This window comes from Rana temporaria, chromosome 5, assembly GCF_905171775.1.
Source record: "Rana temporaria chromosome 5, aRanTem1.1, whole genome shotgun sequence".
In the NCBI taxonomy this organism is placed as follows: Eukaryota; Metazoa; Chordata; class Amphibia; order Anura; family Ranidae; genus Rana; species Rana temporaria.
This window is the reverse complement of record NC_053493.1, coordinates 417,159,517-417,173,042: the sequence shown is the minus strand read 5'-3', so window position 1 is coordinate 417,173,042 and position 13,526 is coordinate 417,159,517. Positions and strand designations below refer to the sequence as shown.

At 52.7% G+C, this 13,526-nt stretch overlaps 1 protein-coding gene across 3 annotated transcripts in view; it reads right to left on the bottom strand.

Moving 5' to 3' along the window:
- Window positions 1-9,405: 9,405 nt before the first annotated feature.
- The window catches only part of PTP4A3 (protein tyrosine phosphatase 4A3), a 146,163-nt gene continuing 142,042 nt past the window's right edge, over window positions 9,406-13,526 (bottom strand). For all 3 annotated transcript variants that reach the window (XM_040355190.1, XM_040355192.1, XM_040355191.1), the window contains 2 exons: window positions 11,987-12,061; window positions 9,406-10,172 (listed from right to left, as the gene is read on the bottom strand). In XM_040355190.1, the coding sequence (XP_040211124.1) occupies window positions 10,055-10,172; window positions 11,987-12,061 (193 nt within the window). In that variant the 3' untranslated portion in view covers window positions 9,406-10,054. The remainder of the gene's footprint in view (window positions 10,173-11,986; window positions 12,062-13,526) is intronic.

Here is a 13,526-nt window from a genome sequence, read left to right as displayed (position 1 = left end):
CACTCGAATCAGCTAAGCTAGATGTAGGCCCAATGGTAGACTCCCCGCAGGATATCCAGATATGAGGCTGTTGGTCCTGAACTGGAACTTCACCATGGGTGGATTCGCTCAGACTCAGATTCGAAGGGCAAAGACAGAAGTCTGCTTGTGCCAAAGCGGCAATCGATGATGACAAAGTGGTATCCACTCAAAGACAGTGGGCACAATCTTGGAGTCTGAGGTCAAGGAGGACAACCAGAAACTCCACCAAAGCAACAGAGAAGGAACAGGATTCAAAGATTCCAGAATCCCAAGACCGAGAAACTGTGGAACAAATAAAACGACCAAGGGGAAGACCTCCTAAACCTAAAGGAAACAAAGCCGGAATTTTTTTTCATACTCCAAGATTGTGCCCACTGTCTGAGTGGATACCACTTTGTCATCATCGATTGCCGCTTTGGAACAAGCAGACTTCTGTCTTTGCCTTCGAGTCTCGAGTGAATCCACCCATGGTGAAGTTCCAGTCCAGGACTACAGCCTCATATCTGGATATCCTGCGGGGGAGTCTACCATAGGGCCTACATCTAGCTTGCCTGATTCGAGTGGAGTCCTTCCATGCGCATACGATCTGTTGTCGCTGACAAGCAGATCCACGTCATTCGGTAAGAGTATAAGATCCACGTCATTCGGTAAGAGTATTCCATCTACTCCTGTTTTTTCGTGCAGAATGTCTCCTCCATGAAGATGATGTGGTCATATATTTTCTACTGACGGGCCTTTTGTTTCTCTCGGTGCTTCCATTATCAACTAATAGACACTTATTCACGTGTTACTGTGGTTTAATTATATTCATTTATTTATCCACGGTTTTTGCTTATAAGTTTTTCTACTAGCGCTACATATTTTTTCACCATTTCCTTCCAATTTTTGTCACATTGCTTGTGTAGCTGCTCACTTTTTATTTTTAATTTCAGATTAGCGCAGTTTTTGCCCTTTTTTCACATTCCCACAGACACCCTCCTAAACCTTGTGGACGGCCTTCCCAGAAGAGTTGAAGCTGTTATAGCTGCAAAGGGCGGAGCCAACTCAATATTGAACCCTACAGACTAAAGCCTCATACACACAGATTTTCATCGGACAAATACGTGGCACTTTGTGCGAAGGGCGTTGGCTGCGGACTTGTTCTGCATACAGACGACAGAACTCTTTCAGCCAACATTTACAAAACAATGTGGTTCTTCTGCTCTTTAGCGCCACCCTTTGGGCAACTTCTGCTAATGTTATCTTATGGTTAGCATTGGTTCGGAGCATGCGTGTTTGTACTTTGGATTTTAGTCCGGACGGACTTGGGTACACACGATCGGATAATCCGACGCCACGCATTTGTCGGAAAATTTGAGAGCATGGCTATCCAAAATTTGTTGTCGAAAATTCTGACAACAATTGTCCGATGGAGCGTGCGAACGGTCGGATGATCCGACAAAAACCCTGCCATCATACAATTGTCGTCGGAAAATCCGATCGTGTGTACGGGCCTTTAGCCTGGGATGACATTGAAGGTCATGTGCGCGTAAAGGCAGGCGTCCCAATACTTTTGGCAAAGTTCTTGCGATTCAATGCCTAGGCAATTAGTCATGTGACCAACGCTTTAGTGGTAAATATATTTTACACATTCTGTTGCGTTAAAGTGTACGTAAATTTTTTTATTTTGGAGGGATGGCAACCGCCTTGCGCCTAAGTGAGCCGGGTGGGCACGGTTGGGGGGGTCTCCTTTGAATGTAGGTTGAATACCAATAGAGCCGCTCCATCACACAGGCAAGCTTCAAAAAAAGTCAATGTGACTCCCACAATAAATGTACCAATACATGTTCAGCTAGCACAGATTTATACAAGAAAAAAAAAAAAAATTCTGCTGGAAATCCCACGTCTGCAATCCGGCGTGGACATGCCAGGGTGCCAAGCACACAGTCCCCGTCCCCCCCATCTGTGGGCACTTCTGCAGAGGACCGTCGCTTTGCTGGACGTCGCTCGCGTCCGGCTGGACGTCTCAAGCAGGGGATATAAGGCTCCAAAGTGTCATTTAGTTCCTATGCGACCTACACAGTTGCGGAAACCGATGGCTAGTGCGCCCCCTTTTGGCCAAAATAATAATAATAAAGAAAAAAAAACACGAGCAATCCGGAGTAACAGAAAATACAGCAAATAAAAAATACCGTTTGCTCTTCGCACGTTTCTTTTTTTAAGCTTCACGTTTACATTTCGGCTCAAATAGTTTTACCGTTCTTAGCAACAAGATATAAACCAGACTATAGGAATTCATATTCATTCATATGTAGTATATACATTGACATTTAGTGTACCTGCTCTTTCCTGACATGACTGAAAAAAAAAAAAAAAAAGGACGGGCAGCAGATTCGTAAGCTTTGTAGATAGTTTGTATTACTTTATCTCTTATGCTTGTACAGGCTAGAATATGTAAATGTATTAAGTTATGGACATGTGATCAACCTAACTTACCACCAGCTCCCGCCGGCCCCTTTAAAGGCACTTCCTTAGCTTCCTGATCATGTGATTGGCTGTTGCAGCAATCACATGACTAGGAGCTAGCCTAAAAGCTCCCAATTGTATATAGTGAAGAGAAGCCATACCGGGGGGCACCGAGGGAGTGCGATCACAGTACTAGGGGCACGAGGGAGTGCGGCACCGAGGGAGCGCGATCACAGTACTGGGGGCACGAGGGAGTGCGGCACCGAGGGAGCGCGACCACAGTACTGGGGGCACGAGGGAGTGCGGCACCGAGGGAGCGCGACCACAGTACTGGGGGCACGAGGGAGTGCGGCACCGAGGGAGCGCGACCACAGTACTGGGGGGGCACCGAGGGAGCGCGACCACAGTACTGGGGGGGCACCGAGGGAGCGCGACCACAGTACTGGGGGGGCACCGAGGGAGCGCGACCACAGTACTGGGGGCACGAGGGAGTGCGGCACCGAGGGAGCGCGATCACAGTACTGGGGGGGCACGAGGGAGTGCGGCACCGAGGGAGCGCGACCACAGTACTGGGGGGGCACGAGGGAGTGCGGCACCGAGGGAGCGCGACCACAGTACTGGGGGGGCACCAGGGAGTGCGGCACCGAGGGAGCGCGACCACAGTACTGGGGGGGCACCGAGGGAGCGCGACCACAGTACTGGGGGGGCACCGAGGGAGCGCGACCACAGTACTGGGGGGGGCACCGAGGGAGCGCGACCACAGTACTGGGGGGGGCACCGAGGGAGCGCGACCACAGTACTGGGGGGGGCACCGAGGGAGCGCGACCACAGTACTGGGGGGGGCACCGAGGGAGCGCGACCACAGTACTGGGGGGGGCACCGAGGGAGCGCGACCACAGTACTGGGGGGGGCACCGAGGGAGCGCGACCACAGTACTGGGGGGGGCACCGAGGGAGCGCGACCACAGTACTGGGGGGGGCACCGAGGGAGCGCGACCACAGTACTGGGGGGGGCACCGAGGGAGCGCGACCACAGTACTGGGGGGGGCACCGAGGGAGCGCGACCACAGTACTGGGGGGGGCACCGAGGGAGCGCGACCACAGTACTGGGGGGGGCACCGAGGGAGCGCGACCACAGTACTGGGGGGGGCACCGAGGGAGCGCGACCACAGTACTGGGGGGGGCACCGAGGGAGCGCGACCACAGTACTGGGGGGGGCACCGAGGGAGCGCGACCACAGTACTGGGGGGGGCACCGAGGGAGCGCGACCACAGTACTGGGGGGGGCACCGAGGGAGCGCGACCACAGTACTGGGGGGGGCACCGAGGGAGCGCGACCACAGTACTGGGGGGGGGCACCGAGGGAGCGCGACCACAGTACTGGGGGGGGCACCGAGGGAGCGCGACCACAGTACTGGGGGGGGCACCGAGGGAGCGCGACCACAGTACTGGGGGGGCACCGAGGGAGCGCGACCACAGTACTGGGGGGGGCACCGAGGGAGCGCGACCACAGTACTGGGGGGGGGCACCGAGGGAGCGCGACCACAGTACTGGGGGGGGCACCGAGGGAGCGCGACCACAGTACTGGGGGGCACCGAGGGAGCGCGACCACAGTACTAGGGGGCACCGAGGGAGCGCGACCACAGTACTAGGGGGCACCGAGGGAGCGCGACCACAGTACTAGGGGGCACCGAGGGAGCGCGATCACAGTACTAGGGGGCACCGAGGGAGCGCGATCACAGTACTAGGGGGCACCGAGGGAGCGCGATCACAGTACTAGGGGGCACCGAGGGAGCGCGATCACAGTACTAGGGGGCACCGAGGGAGCGCGATCACAGTACTAGGGGGCACCGAGGGAGCGCGATCACAGTACTAGGGGGCACCGAGGGAGCGCGATCACAGTACTAGGGGGCACCGAGGGAGTGCGATCACAGTACTAGGGGGCACCGAGGGAGTGCGATCACAGTACTAGGGGGCACCGAGGGAGTGCGATCACAGTACTAGGGGGCACCGAGGGAGTGCGATCACAGTACTAGGGGGCACCGAGGGAGTGCGATCACAGTACTAGGGGGCACCGAGGGAGTGCGATCACAGTACTAGGGGGCACCGAGGGAGTGCGATCACAGTACTAGGGGGCACCGAGGGAGTGCGATCACAGTACTAGGGGCACCGAGGGAGTGCGATCACAGTACTAGGGGCACCGAGGGAGTGCGATCACAGTACTAGGGGCACCGAGGGAGTGCGATCACAGTACTAGGGGCACCGAGGGAGCGCGATCCCATCATTCAAAAGTGATGCCAGCTGTGCGCGACATGGCATTAAAACCCTCTTAGCTCAATGCAAGTCTACAGTCAAAACTGTCTACAGTGAAGAGGTAGGCAAGCTTGGACCTCCAGCCATTGGGACACTACAAGTCCCATGATGCACCCTAACAGGCATGACTCCCACAGTCCTGATGGAATTTGTAGCTTCACCCCTGCTGGAGTGCCAAGGTTGCCTATCCTTCCCATTGGCCTTCAAGTGAGAGACTCTAGAGCTGGTCATACACGTGGCAACGTTCAGTGAATTTCAACCACCTTCAAATGAACGGGAACCACACACACACACAAGACAGCAAGTAATGACCAGAAACTAAGAAATCTACCACCCACGAGTTCAGTTGACCAACCAGAATTTGAATGATGACTGTAAAAATGGGCAATTTTTTGATCTTGACGCCCATTTTACATCTTCAATTGCTTTGAGGTTTCAAAAAAGGATCAAAAGTATGATCGCTTTATCAAACGGTCACTTGTATGGTCAGCTCAAGTGATCTCCTCCACACTTCTAATAACAGTTCTGCAAGGACATTGACTGTGCCTTCTGACATGAGTAGTCTTTCTCAACCAGGGTTCCATGCAACACTAGAGTTCCTCCAGAGGTTCCCAAGGGTTCCTTGATCAATTCTAACCTTTCAGATAAGTTCCCACTGACACCATTCATCTTTCTAGCTATCCATAAGGGAGTAATTCTTCCCAATGGACACAAGTGTAATGCCGCGTACACACGATCGGATTTTCCGTTGGAAAAAACCTTGGATGGTTTTTCCGACGGAATTCCGCTCAAGCTCGTCTTGCATACACACGGTCACAAAAAAGTTCTCTGAACTTTCGACCGTCAAGAATGCTGGCGACTTACAACACTAAGACAAGGCGAGAAAATGAAGTACGATGCTTCCGAGCATGCGTCGAATTGTTTGAGCATTAGGTCGGGAATTTTGTACCTCGGAATTGCTACAGACGATCGAATTTTCTGATAGGAATTTTTTCCCCCGTCTGAAAATTTGAGAACCGGCTCTCAATCTTTTGCTGGTGGAAACTCCGACAGCAAAAGTCAGATGGAGCCTACACACATGGTCGGAATTTCCGACCAAAAAGCTCACATTGGACTTTTGCTGGCGGAATTTCCGACCGTTTGTACGCGGCATGAGGAGCATTCTCTGCATTAATGGAACATAAGCTCCAAATATCGCAATTAGCAGGGGGGTTCCCTAAACAGGAAAATTACTTTAAGGGTTCCTTCATGTTAAAAAGGTCGGAAAAAAAAAAAGCTGCACAACCCAAAATTTTGATCTTGGGTTATAAAAACGAATGACCAATATCATCCCATGATCAAATACATCACAAAATATAATGTAAAATAATTAAATTTAGATACATTTTTATTAAAGTTTTCAAACAGACAAAATATTTGCGCTCGCTTTCATCTTCAAAAGCGGCAGGAAAAAGTAGAAATTTATAGAACGTTTACTTAAGGAGAAGCTAGCCTAGCACACCTATCCAGGGGCAGTAAAAAATAAAATAAAAATTACAAAAAGAAAAAATTTATAACAGTAAAAACAATACAAAATAAGTACAATTACGGCAGAATTTAGATTGTTTTAAGCCGACTCTATTAGAGTCATGGTTTGTATTTTGGGATCTGAAGGCGTCGGTGGTCCTTGGATAATTTTGGTGATCATATACGCCATGTGGCGAGATCTGACCAGCCAAATTTCGAAGGGTTCACGGCCAGTACCAAATCATTTTTATTTATTTTGACACAATTGGGATATATGGGATAGCCCGGGCACCACATCCTAATATTAGAACTCCTACTATTTTATACCCACAATGGACTTCTGAGATTCCCCAGAAGAAAGCCACACCAATACAATATAAAAAAATTGGGGGGAAGTACGCTTCCCTTTACAATTTTATCAGTAAGGATAATTAAAACTGGACATAAGCCAACCTACAAGTTTTTTTTTCATAAAACAAAAATTTCTTAAAATTGCATCCCCACCACAACTGTATACCAAACACGTATTTGATAAACGATATCCAACATGGGGTAAAAAAAAAACTCAATTAACAGGACAGTCACTTTAATGGTGAACATAATTCCTCTACGCGTTTCACAGGAGTCAATTCCTGCTTCATCAGGAGAAAAGTAGGTGGTAAGCCGCTCTTTCATCAGTAGAAAAATACAATAGCTTTGCGCTGGGCACGGCAAGGCTGAATCCCTCTAGCAGGGCAACCTGGGCACCAAGGTAGTTGAGGGCAGGTTACCCCCACGTGCGGACTCGGGGAGCCTGCAGGGATCCTCAGCTGTCTAGCCAGGACGAGGGAGGTGAAAAGAGAAAACACACCATCTGCTAGCTAGATCATACATTTTTGGAGAATCACCAATGGGGACATGGGGAGAAAACAAATGTGGTATTAACCCCCCCCCCCCCCCCATGGGATCGGGGCACCACCAGTGCAGAGCTTGCTCAGAAATGGCAGCAGGCAGGTGTGAGTGTATCTACACGCACAGTGAGAAGACTTTTGGAGGATGGCCTGGTGTCATGAAGGGCAACAAAAAAGCCACTTCTCTCCAGGAAACACATCCGGGACGGACTGATATCCTGCAAAAAGTATAAGGATTGGACTGCTGAGGACTGGGGTAAAGTCATTGATTGATTGGGGCATCTGGAAAAAACCTGGTCCGGAGAAGAGAAGTTGAGTGCCACCATCAGTCCTGTGTCATGTCAACAGTAAAGCAGCCTGAGACCATTCATGTGTGTGTGTGGGGGGGGGGGGGGGGGGGCTTCTCAGCCAAGGGAGTGGGCTCACTCACAATTTTGCCTAAGAGAACAGCCATGAAGAAAGACTAGTCCAAAAAGATCCTCAGAGAGCAACTTCTCCCAACATCCAAGAACAGCTTGGTGAGGAACAATGCCTTTTCCAGCATGACGGAGCTCCTTACCATAAACGCAAAAATTATAGCCAAGTGGCTTCGGGAACAAAAAACATTACAATTTTGGGTCCATGGCCAGGAAACTCCCCAGACCTTAATCCCATTGAGAACTTGGTCAATCCTCAGGAGGCGGGTGAACAAACCCCCCCCCCCCAAATTCTGACAAACTCCAAGCATTGATTATGCAATAGTGGGCTGCCATCAGTCCGGATGTGGCCCAGAAGTTGATTGACAGCATGTCGGGGTAAATTGCAGAGGTCTTGAAAAAGACACGGTATGATTTCCCCTCTTCTAAGGTGGGAACACTTACTACTAGGAATAAAGGTTTCACCAAGAGTCTATAATAACCCAACAATCCTTTGTCCAAGGTGGAAACACGTCCTACTGGAGTAGAAAGGTTTCGCCAAGTACCAATCCGAGCCAAGGAGCCTACATCTAAAATTCAAACACATTCAGGTTTCACCAAGAGCCTAAAGAAAACCCAGAGTTTCCGAGTCCAAGATGGGAACTTTTCCTACTGTGCAAAAAGGTTTTACAAAGAGCCTATACTAACCCCAACAATCCCATTTTCAAAGCGGCAGCACTTTCTATTGAGAAGCAAGGTTTCATCAAAAATCTATTCAGGCCAACAATCCCGCGTCTATGGTGCAAACACTTCCTACTGGGCATAACGTTTCACCAAGAGTCTATAATAACCCAACAATCCTTTGTCCAAGGTGGGAACACTTCCTACCGAGTAGAAAGGTTTCACCAAATACCAATCCAAGCCAATGATCCTACGTTTAAGGTGGGAACACTTCCTACTGAGTAGAAAAGTTTCACCAAATACCAATTCAAGCATCCTGCATCTAAGGTGGGAACACTTCCTACTAGGTATAAAGGTTTTACCAAGAGCCTGTAGAAACACAGAGTCCCTGAGTCTAAGGTAGGAACTCTTCCTACTGGGCAGAGAGGTTTCACCAAGAGCCTATCCAAGACAACAATGCCGTGTCTAACATGTGAACACTTCTTACTGGGCAGAGAGGTTTCACCAAGAGCCTACAAAAACCCAACGATCCGGTGTCTACGGTGGAACACTTCGCACTTGGCATAAAAGGTTTCACCAAGTGCCTACACTAACTCAGTTGTACCAAGTCTATGGTAGGGATATTTAATATAGGCTATTTCACCAAAAGGATCCTGTGTCCAAGGTGGGAGTGCATCCTACTGGCCAGAAAGAGCACCAAGAACCTATCTAAGCCAACAATCCTGTGTCTAAGTTGAGAATACTTCCCATTGGGAAGAAGGTTTTCACCAAGAGCCTACAGGAACCCAATGATCCCGTGTCTAAGGTGGGAACACTTCCTGCTAAAAAGGTTTCACCAAGAGAATGCAGCAACCCAACAATCTCATGTCGAAGGTGGCCAAACGTCATACTAAAAAGGTTTCACCAAGAGCCTGTACACGCATAACAAAAAGAGATAGGTAATAACCACGTATTTACAAAGGTCATGACTTTACTGCCCAATCTCAAACGATCACTACAGTTTTGTCAAAGTCAGAGGTCAAGAAATAGACCTGCTAATTATAATGCTTTACCGTTAGTTTCAGACTAAGCCATTTCCTAGTCTGGCCTGCGTGAGTTACCGATCCCGCGATTGAACGTTCTAGCTCAGCATCTCATTTCTTGCCCACGCTGCTCGTATAATCTTCATTCATTGAACACGGGGAGGATAGTTCTATATTGCGATTGGTCACAGTAAAGAATGAGTGACCTGTCCACATTGTATCCCTACTGGACACTAGGGGGTGTGCAAGAGCAACGAGTCACAAAGCTACAGCATTCAAAGCACCAGGATCCACGTGGGCCGGCCAGTTCTAATAAAACATAAATCTAAACTAAGGGTAAAGAAGTGAAAACTAAATTTATGTCCCCCCCAACTTCAACAAGACATACCCTCTAATAAAAAAAAAATTGTGAAATGTGCAGCTGGACTACAAGTCCCCCTCCCCAAAGTCTGGCCCACACATTAAGGTGTCCAAACACCTCCTGCCGCCCCCCCAAAAAAAATAATAATTACATAATGCAATATACAGTCGCAAATTAATATTTACAAGAAGCTATATAAAATGTAATTCTCGTGGAAAACCACTGAGTAGCTTCTACTTCAATCTTGCCCTTGTTTTTTGCAGTGTGTGAGTGGAGGAGGGGGTACGCCTGTGTGTGCGGGGGTCTGATGTAGGGGTGTGTGCGGGGGTCTGATGTAGGGGTGTGTGCGGGGGTGGTCTGATGTAGGTGTGTGCGGGGGTCTGATGTAGGGGTGTGTGTGCTTTGGCAATAAGTCACAGCGGTTACATAATGCAGCACTTGTTCTTGTGGTTGTGCGGGTCTTTGAACCGTAGCCTCTGCTTTGGCCGGTATTTCTCCAAGTAAGTCAGCTGCTTGCTGTTGATGGCGCCCCGCCGTTTCCTGTAAGAAAAAGAACAAAGGCTCTTGAGGTTTCTGAACACGGGTTCCTTCAGTTGTACCGGCTCCTCTACTTGACTGAAATGGCTTCCTCTGATTTCATTGCACACTGTGTGAGCTTCTCACAATGTGCATTAGAAGCTCAGATAGAGCCCATCTCATGTCCTGGCTGGAGGACGTCCAGCATAATTTGCCCTTTCCTCCCCCAGCCTGACTGTCCCTGGCCCCACCCCTTTCAATTATGGAGGCTCAGCACCACATGTGGGAGTTACCTGCAACCAAATTCGGCCTGCCTAGGACAAACCTGTCGTACATGCGTGCTTTGTGTAAGGCTTTTGCACAGAGCGGCCTCAAACTTCCTCCTTCCTCCGGTCGTGATCCTGGCTCCTCCTCTCCACAGGGTGTCCCCACAGAAAGCCGCTTTCCATGGGGGCCTCCGTGCAGGGGTGAGCTCTCAAGTCCAGCTGCTGCGTCCATTGACAGACAGCAGGACCGGACCCCTGACCCCCCCCCGGTCACTGGATTTGATTGACAGCAGCAAGATCCTATGAGGACCCGAGACAGCGGCTGCTGGGCTCGTCCTCAACACTGGAACGATCGGGTTCAGGTAAGTAAAATGGGGGCTCTGGGGGGGCAGCTGCAGTACAGAAGGCTTTTCACCTTAATGCATAAAATACATGAAGGTGAAAAACCTCACGACTTTACAACTCCGTTTTAAAGCGGAACTAAACCCTCCTATCGTTTTCAGCCAAGGAAGCTGCCATCTTGGTTTGTGTTCGATCTTCAAATGCCATTATGTGATCAGTTATGACCTCAGCCATTGGATGGCTTGACAGTTTGAACCAATGTGACAGATACATTCCTGACACATAGAAGGAATGTAAGAATCCCCCCCCTCCCAACTGTTTAATTAATGGGCTTAGTTCTGCTTTAAAGCAAAATCACACTCTTATTCTGGATGAAGAGGGGGGAGATTCCTTAATTTGGTTACTACTTCCTGTGTCCCCCGCTCAGATCATCTTTCACTTTCTGTGCCTTAGACGCAACATATCTCCCTAAAATGTCACAGATGTCTGCTTTTAAGAGATCCCCTTCCCTCTTGTTCTGGGATGGTGGGAACCCCTCATAATGGGCACAGCGGGTGTACAGACCCGGGAACTCAGCCCAGGGATGGTGGGAACCCCTCATAATGGGCACAGCGGGTGTACAGACCTGGGAACTCAGCCCAAGGATGGTAGGAACCCCTCATAATGGGCACAGCGGGTGTACAGACCCGGGAATCCAGCACAGGGATGGTGGGAACCCCTCATAATGGGCCCAGCAGGTGTACAGACCCGGGAACTCAGCACAGGGATGGAGGGAACCCCTCATAATGGGCACAGCGGGTGTACAGACCCGGGAACTCAGCCCAAGGATGGTGGGAACCCCTCAATGGGCCCAGCAGGTGTACAGACCCGGGAACTCAGCACAGGGATGATGGGAACTGTGTTTGGTAGAAATTGGTTAGGACGGACCCCTTAGATCGGCTAACAACAAACATTTCCACATATTCAGCAGTCTATGGACTCCTCATCCTCTGGCTGTAATATGGGAAGACGGTGACACGCTCTCTCATACAGGAGGATCGCTCAGCCTAAGAGAATTATCATCCAATGTGAACTCTGATCCTCCCTGCAGCAGAGATCATGTGACCAAATGTCCGTGCTTCCGGCTACGAGAGAAGCCCTGAATGGAGCCTGGAGGAGCATTGTCGCCCTTTATTACAGGGAGCTGGAAATGTAGCTGCAGATCCAGAATACAAAGTGTCCGATACTCACTGCCTGATGAACTGAATGGCGTCTTCATACTTCATCCCACTCTCAATGAGGGCGAGGGCCACCAGGACAGGAGCTCTGCAAAGGGAAAAACAAACCACTAAGAAACAGAAAGGAACATACCGGGGGGGGGGGCTTTGTAATATATTACCTCCCCCCCCCATTATATTTTTTTAATACTTTGTCATTTTTAGTTTATTATTTCTACTTTGCTTGCAGTCGTTATTGGCAATCTGTTTAAGAATGTGACAAAGGGCCCCAACCCCCCCAGTATCCCCGCTTACTACCCCTACAGTCTCCGCCTCTCCCGCTACCCCGCAGCCCCCCCCCCCGCTACCCGGGCTCTCCCGCACTCTGCAGCCAGCCCCCCCGGGCTCTCCCGCACTCTGCAGCCAGCCCCAGCCCCCCCGGGCTCTCCCGCACTCTGCAGCCCGCCCCCCCCCCCCCGGGCTCTCCCGCACTCTGCAGCCAGCCCCCCCCCCCCCCCGGGCTCTCCCGCACTCTGCAGCCAGCCCCCCCCCCCCGGGCTCTCCCGCACTCTGCAGCCAGCCCCCCCCCCCCCCCCGGGCTCTCCCGCACTCTGCAGCCAGCCCCAGCCCCCCCGGGCTCCCCCGCACTCTGCAGCCAGCCCCAGCCCCCCCGGGCTCTCCCGCACTCTGCAGCCAGCCCCAGCCCCCCCGGGCTCTCCCTCACTCTGCAGCCAGCCCCCCCCCCCCCCCCCGGGCTCTCCCGCCCTCTGCAGCCAGCCCCCCCCCCCCGGGCTCTCCCGCACTCTGCAGCCAGCCCCCCCCGGGCTCTCCCGCACTCTGCAGCCAGCCCCCCCCGGGCTCTCCCGCACTCTGCAGCCAGCCCCCCCCGGGCTCTCCCGCACTCTGCAGCCAGCCCCCCCCCCCCCGGGCTCTCCCGCACTCTGCAGCCAGCCCCCCCCCCCCGGGCTCTCCCGCACTCTGCAGCCAACCCCCCCCCCCGGGCTCTCCCGCACTCTGCAGCCAGCCCCCCCCCCCGGGCTCTCCCGCACTCTGCAGCCAGCCCCCCCCCGGGCTCTCCCGCACTCTGCAGCCAGCCCCCCCCCGGGCTCTCCCGCACTCTGCAGCCAGCCCCCCCCCGGGCTCTCCCGCACTCTGCAGCCAGCCCCCCCCCGGGCTCTCCCGCACTCTGCAGCCAGCCCCCCCCCGGGCTCTCCCGCACTCTGCAGCCAGCCCCCCCCCCCCCGGGCTCTCCCGCACTCTGCAGCCAGCCCCCCCCCCCCGCACTCTGCAGCCAGCCCCCCCCCCCCCGGGCTCTCCCGCACTCTGCAGGCCAGCCCCCCCCCCCCCGGCCCTCCCGCACTCTGCAGCCAGCCCCCCCCCCCCCCGGGCTCTCCCGCACTCTGCAGCCAGCCCCCCCCGGGCTCTCCCACACTCTGCAGCCAGCCCCCCCCCCCCCCCCCCGGCCCCCCCCCCACTCTGCAGCCAGCCCCCCCCCCCGGGCTCTCCCGCACTCTGCAGCCAGCCCCCCCCCCCCCCCCGGGCTCTCCCGCACTCTGCAGCCAGCCCCCCCCCCG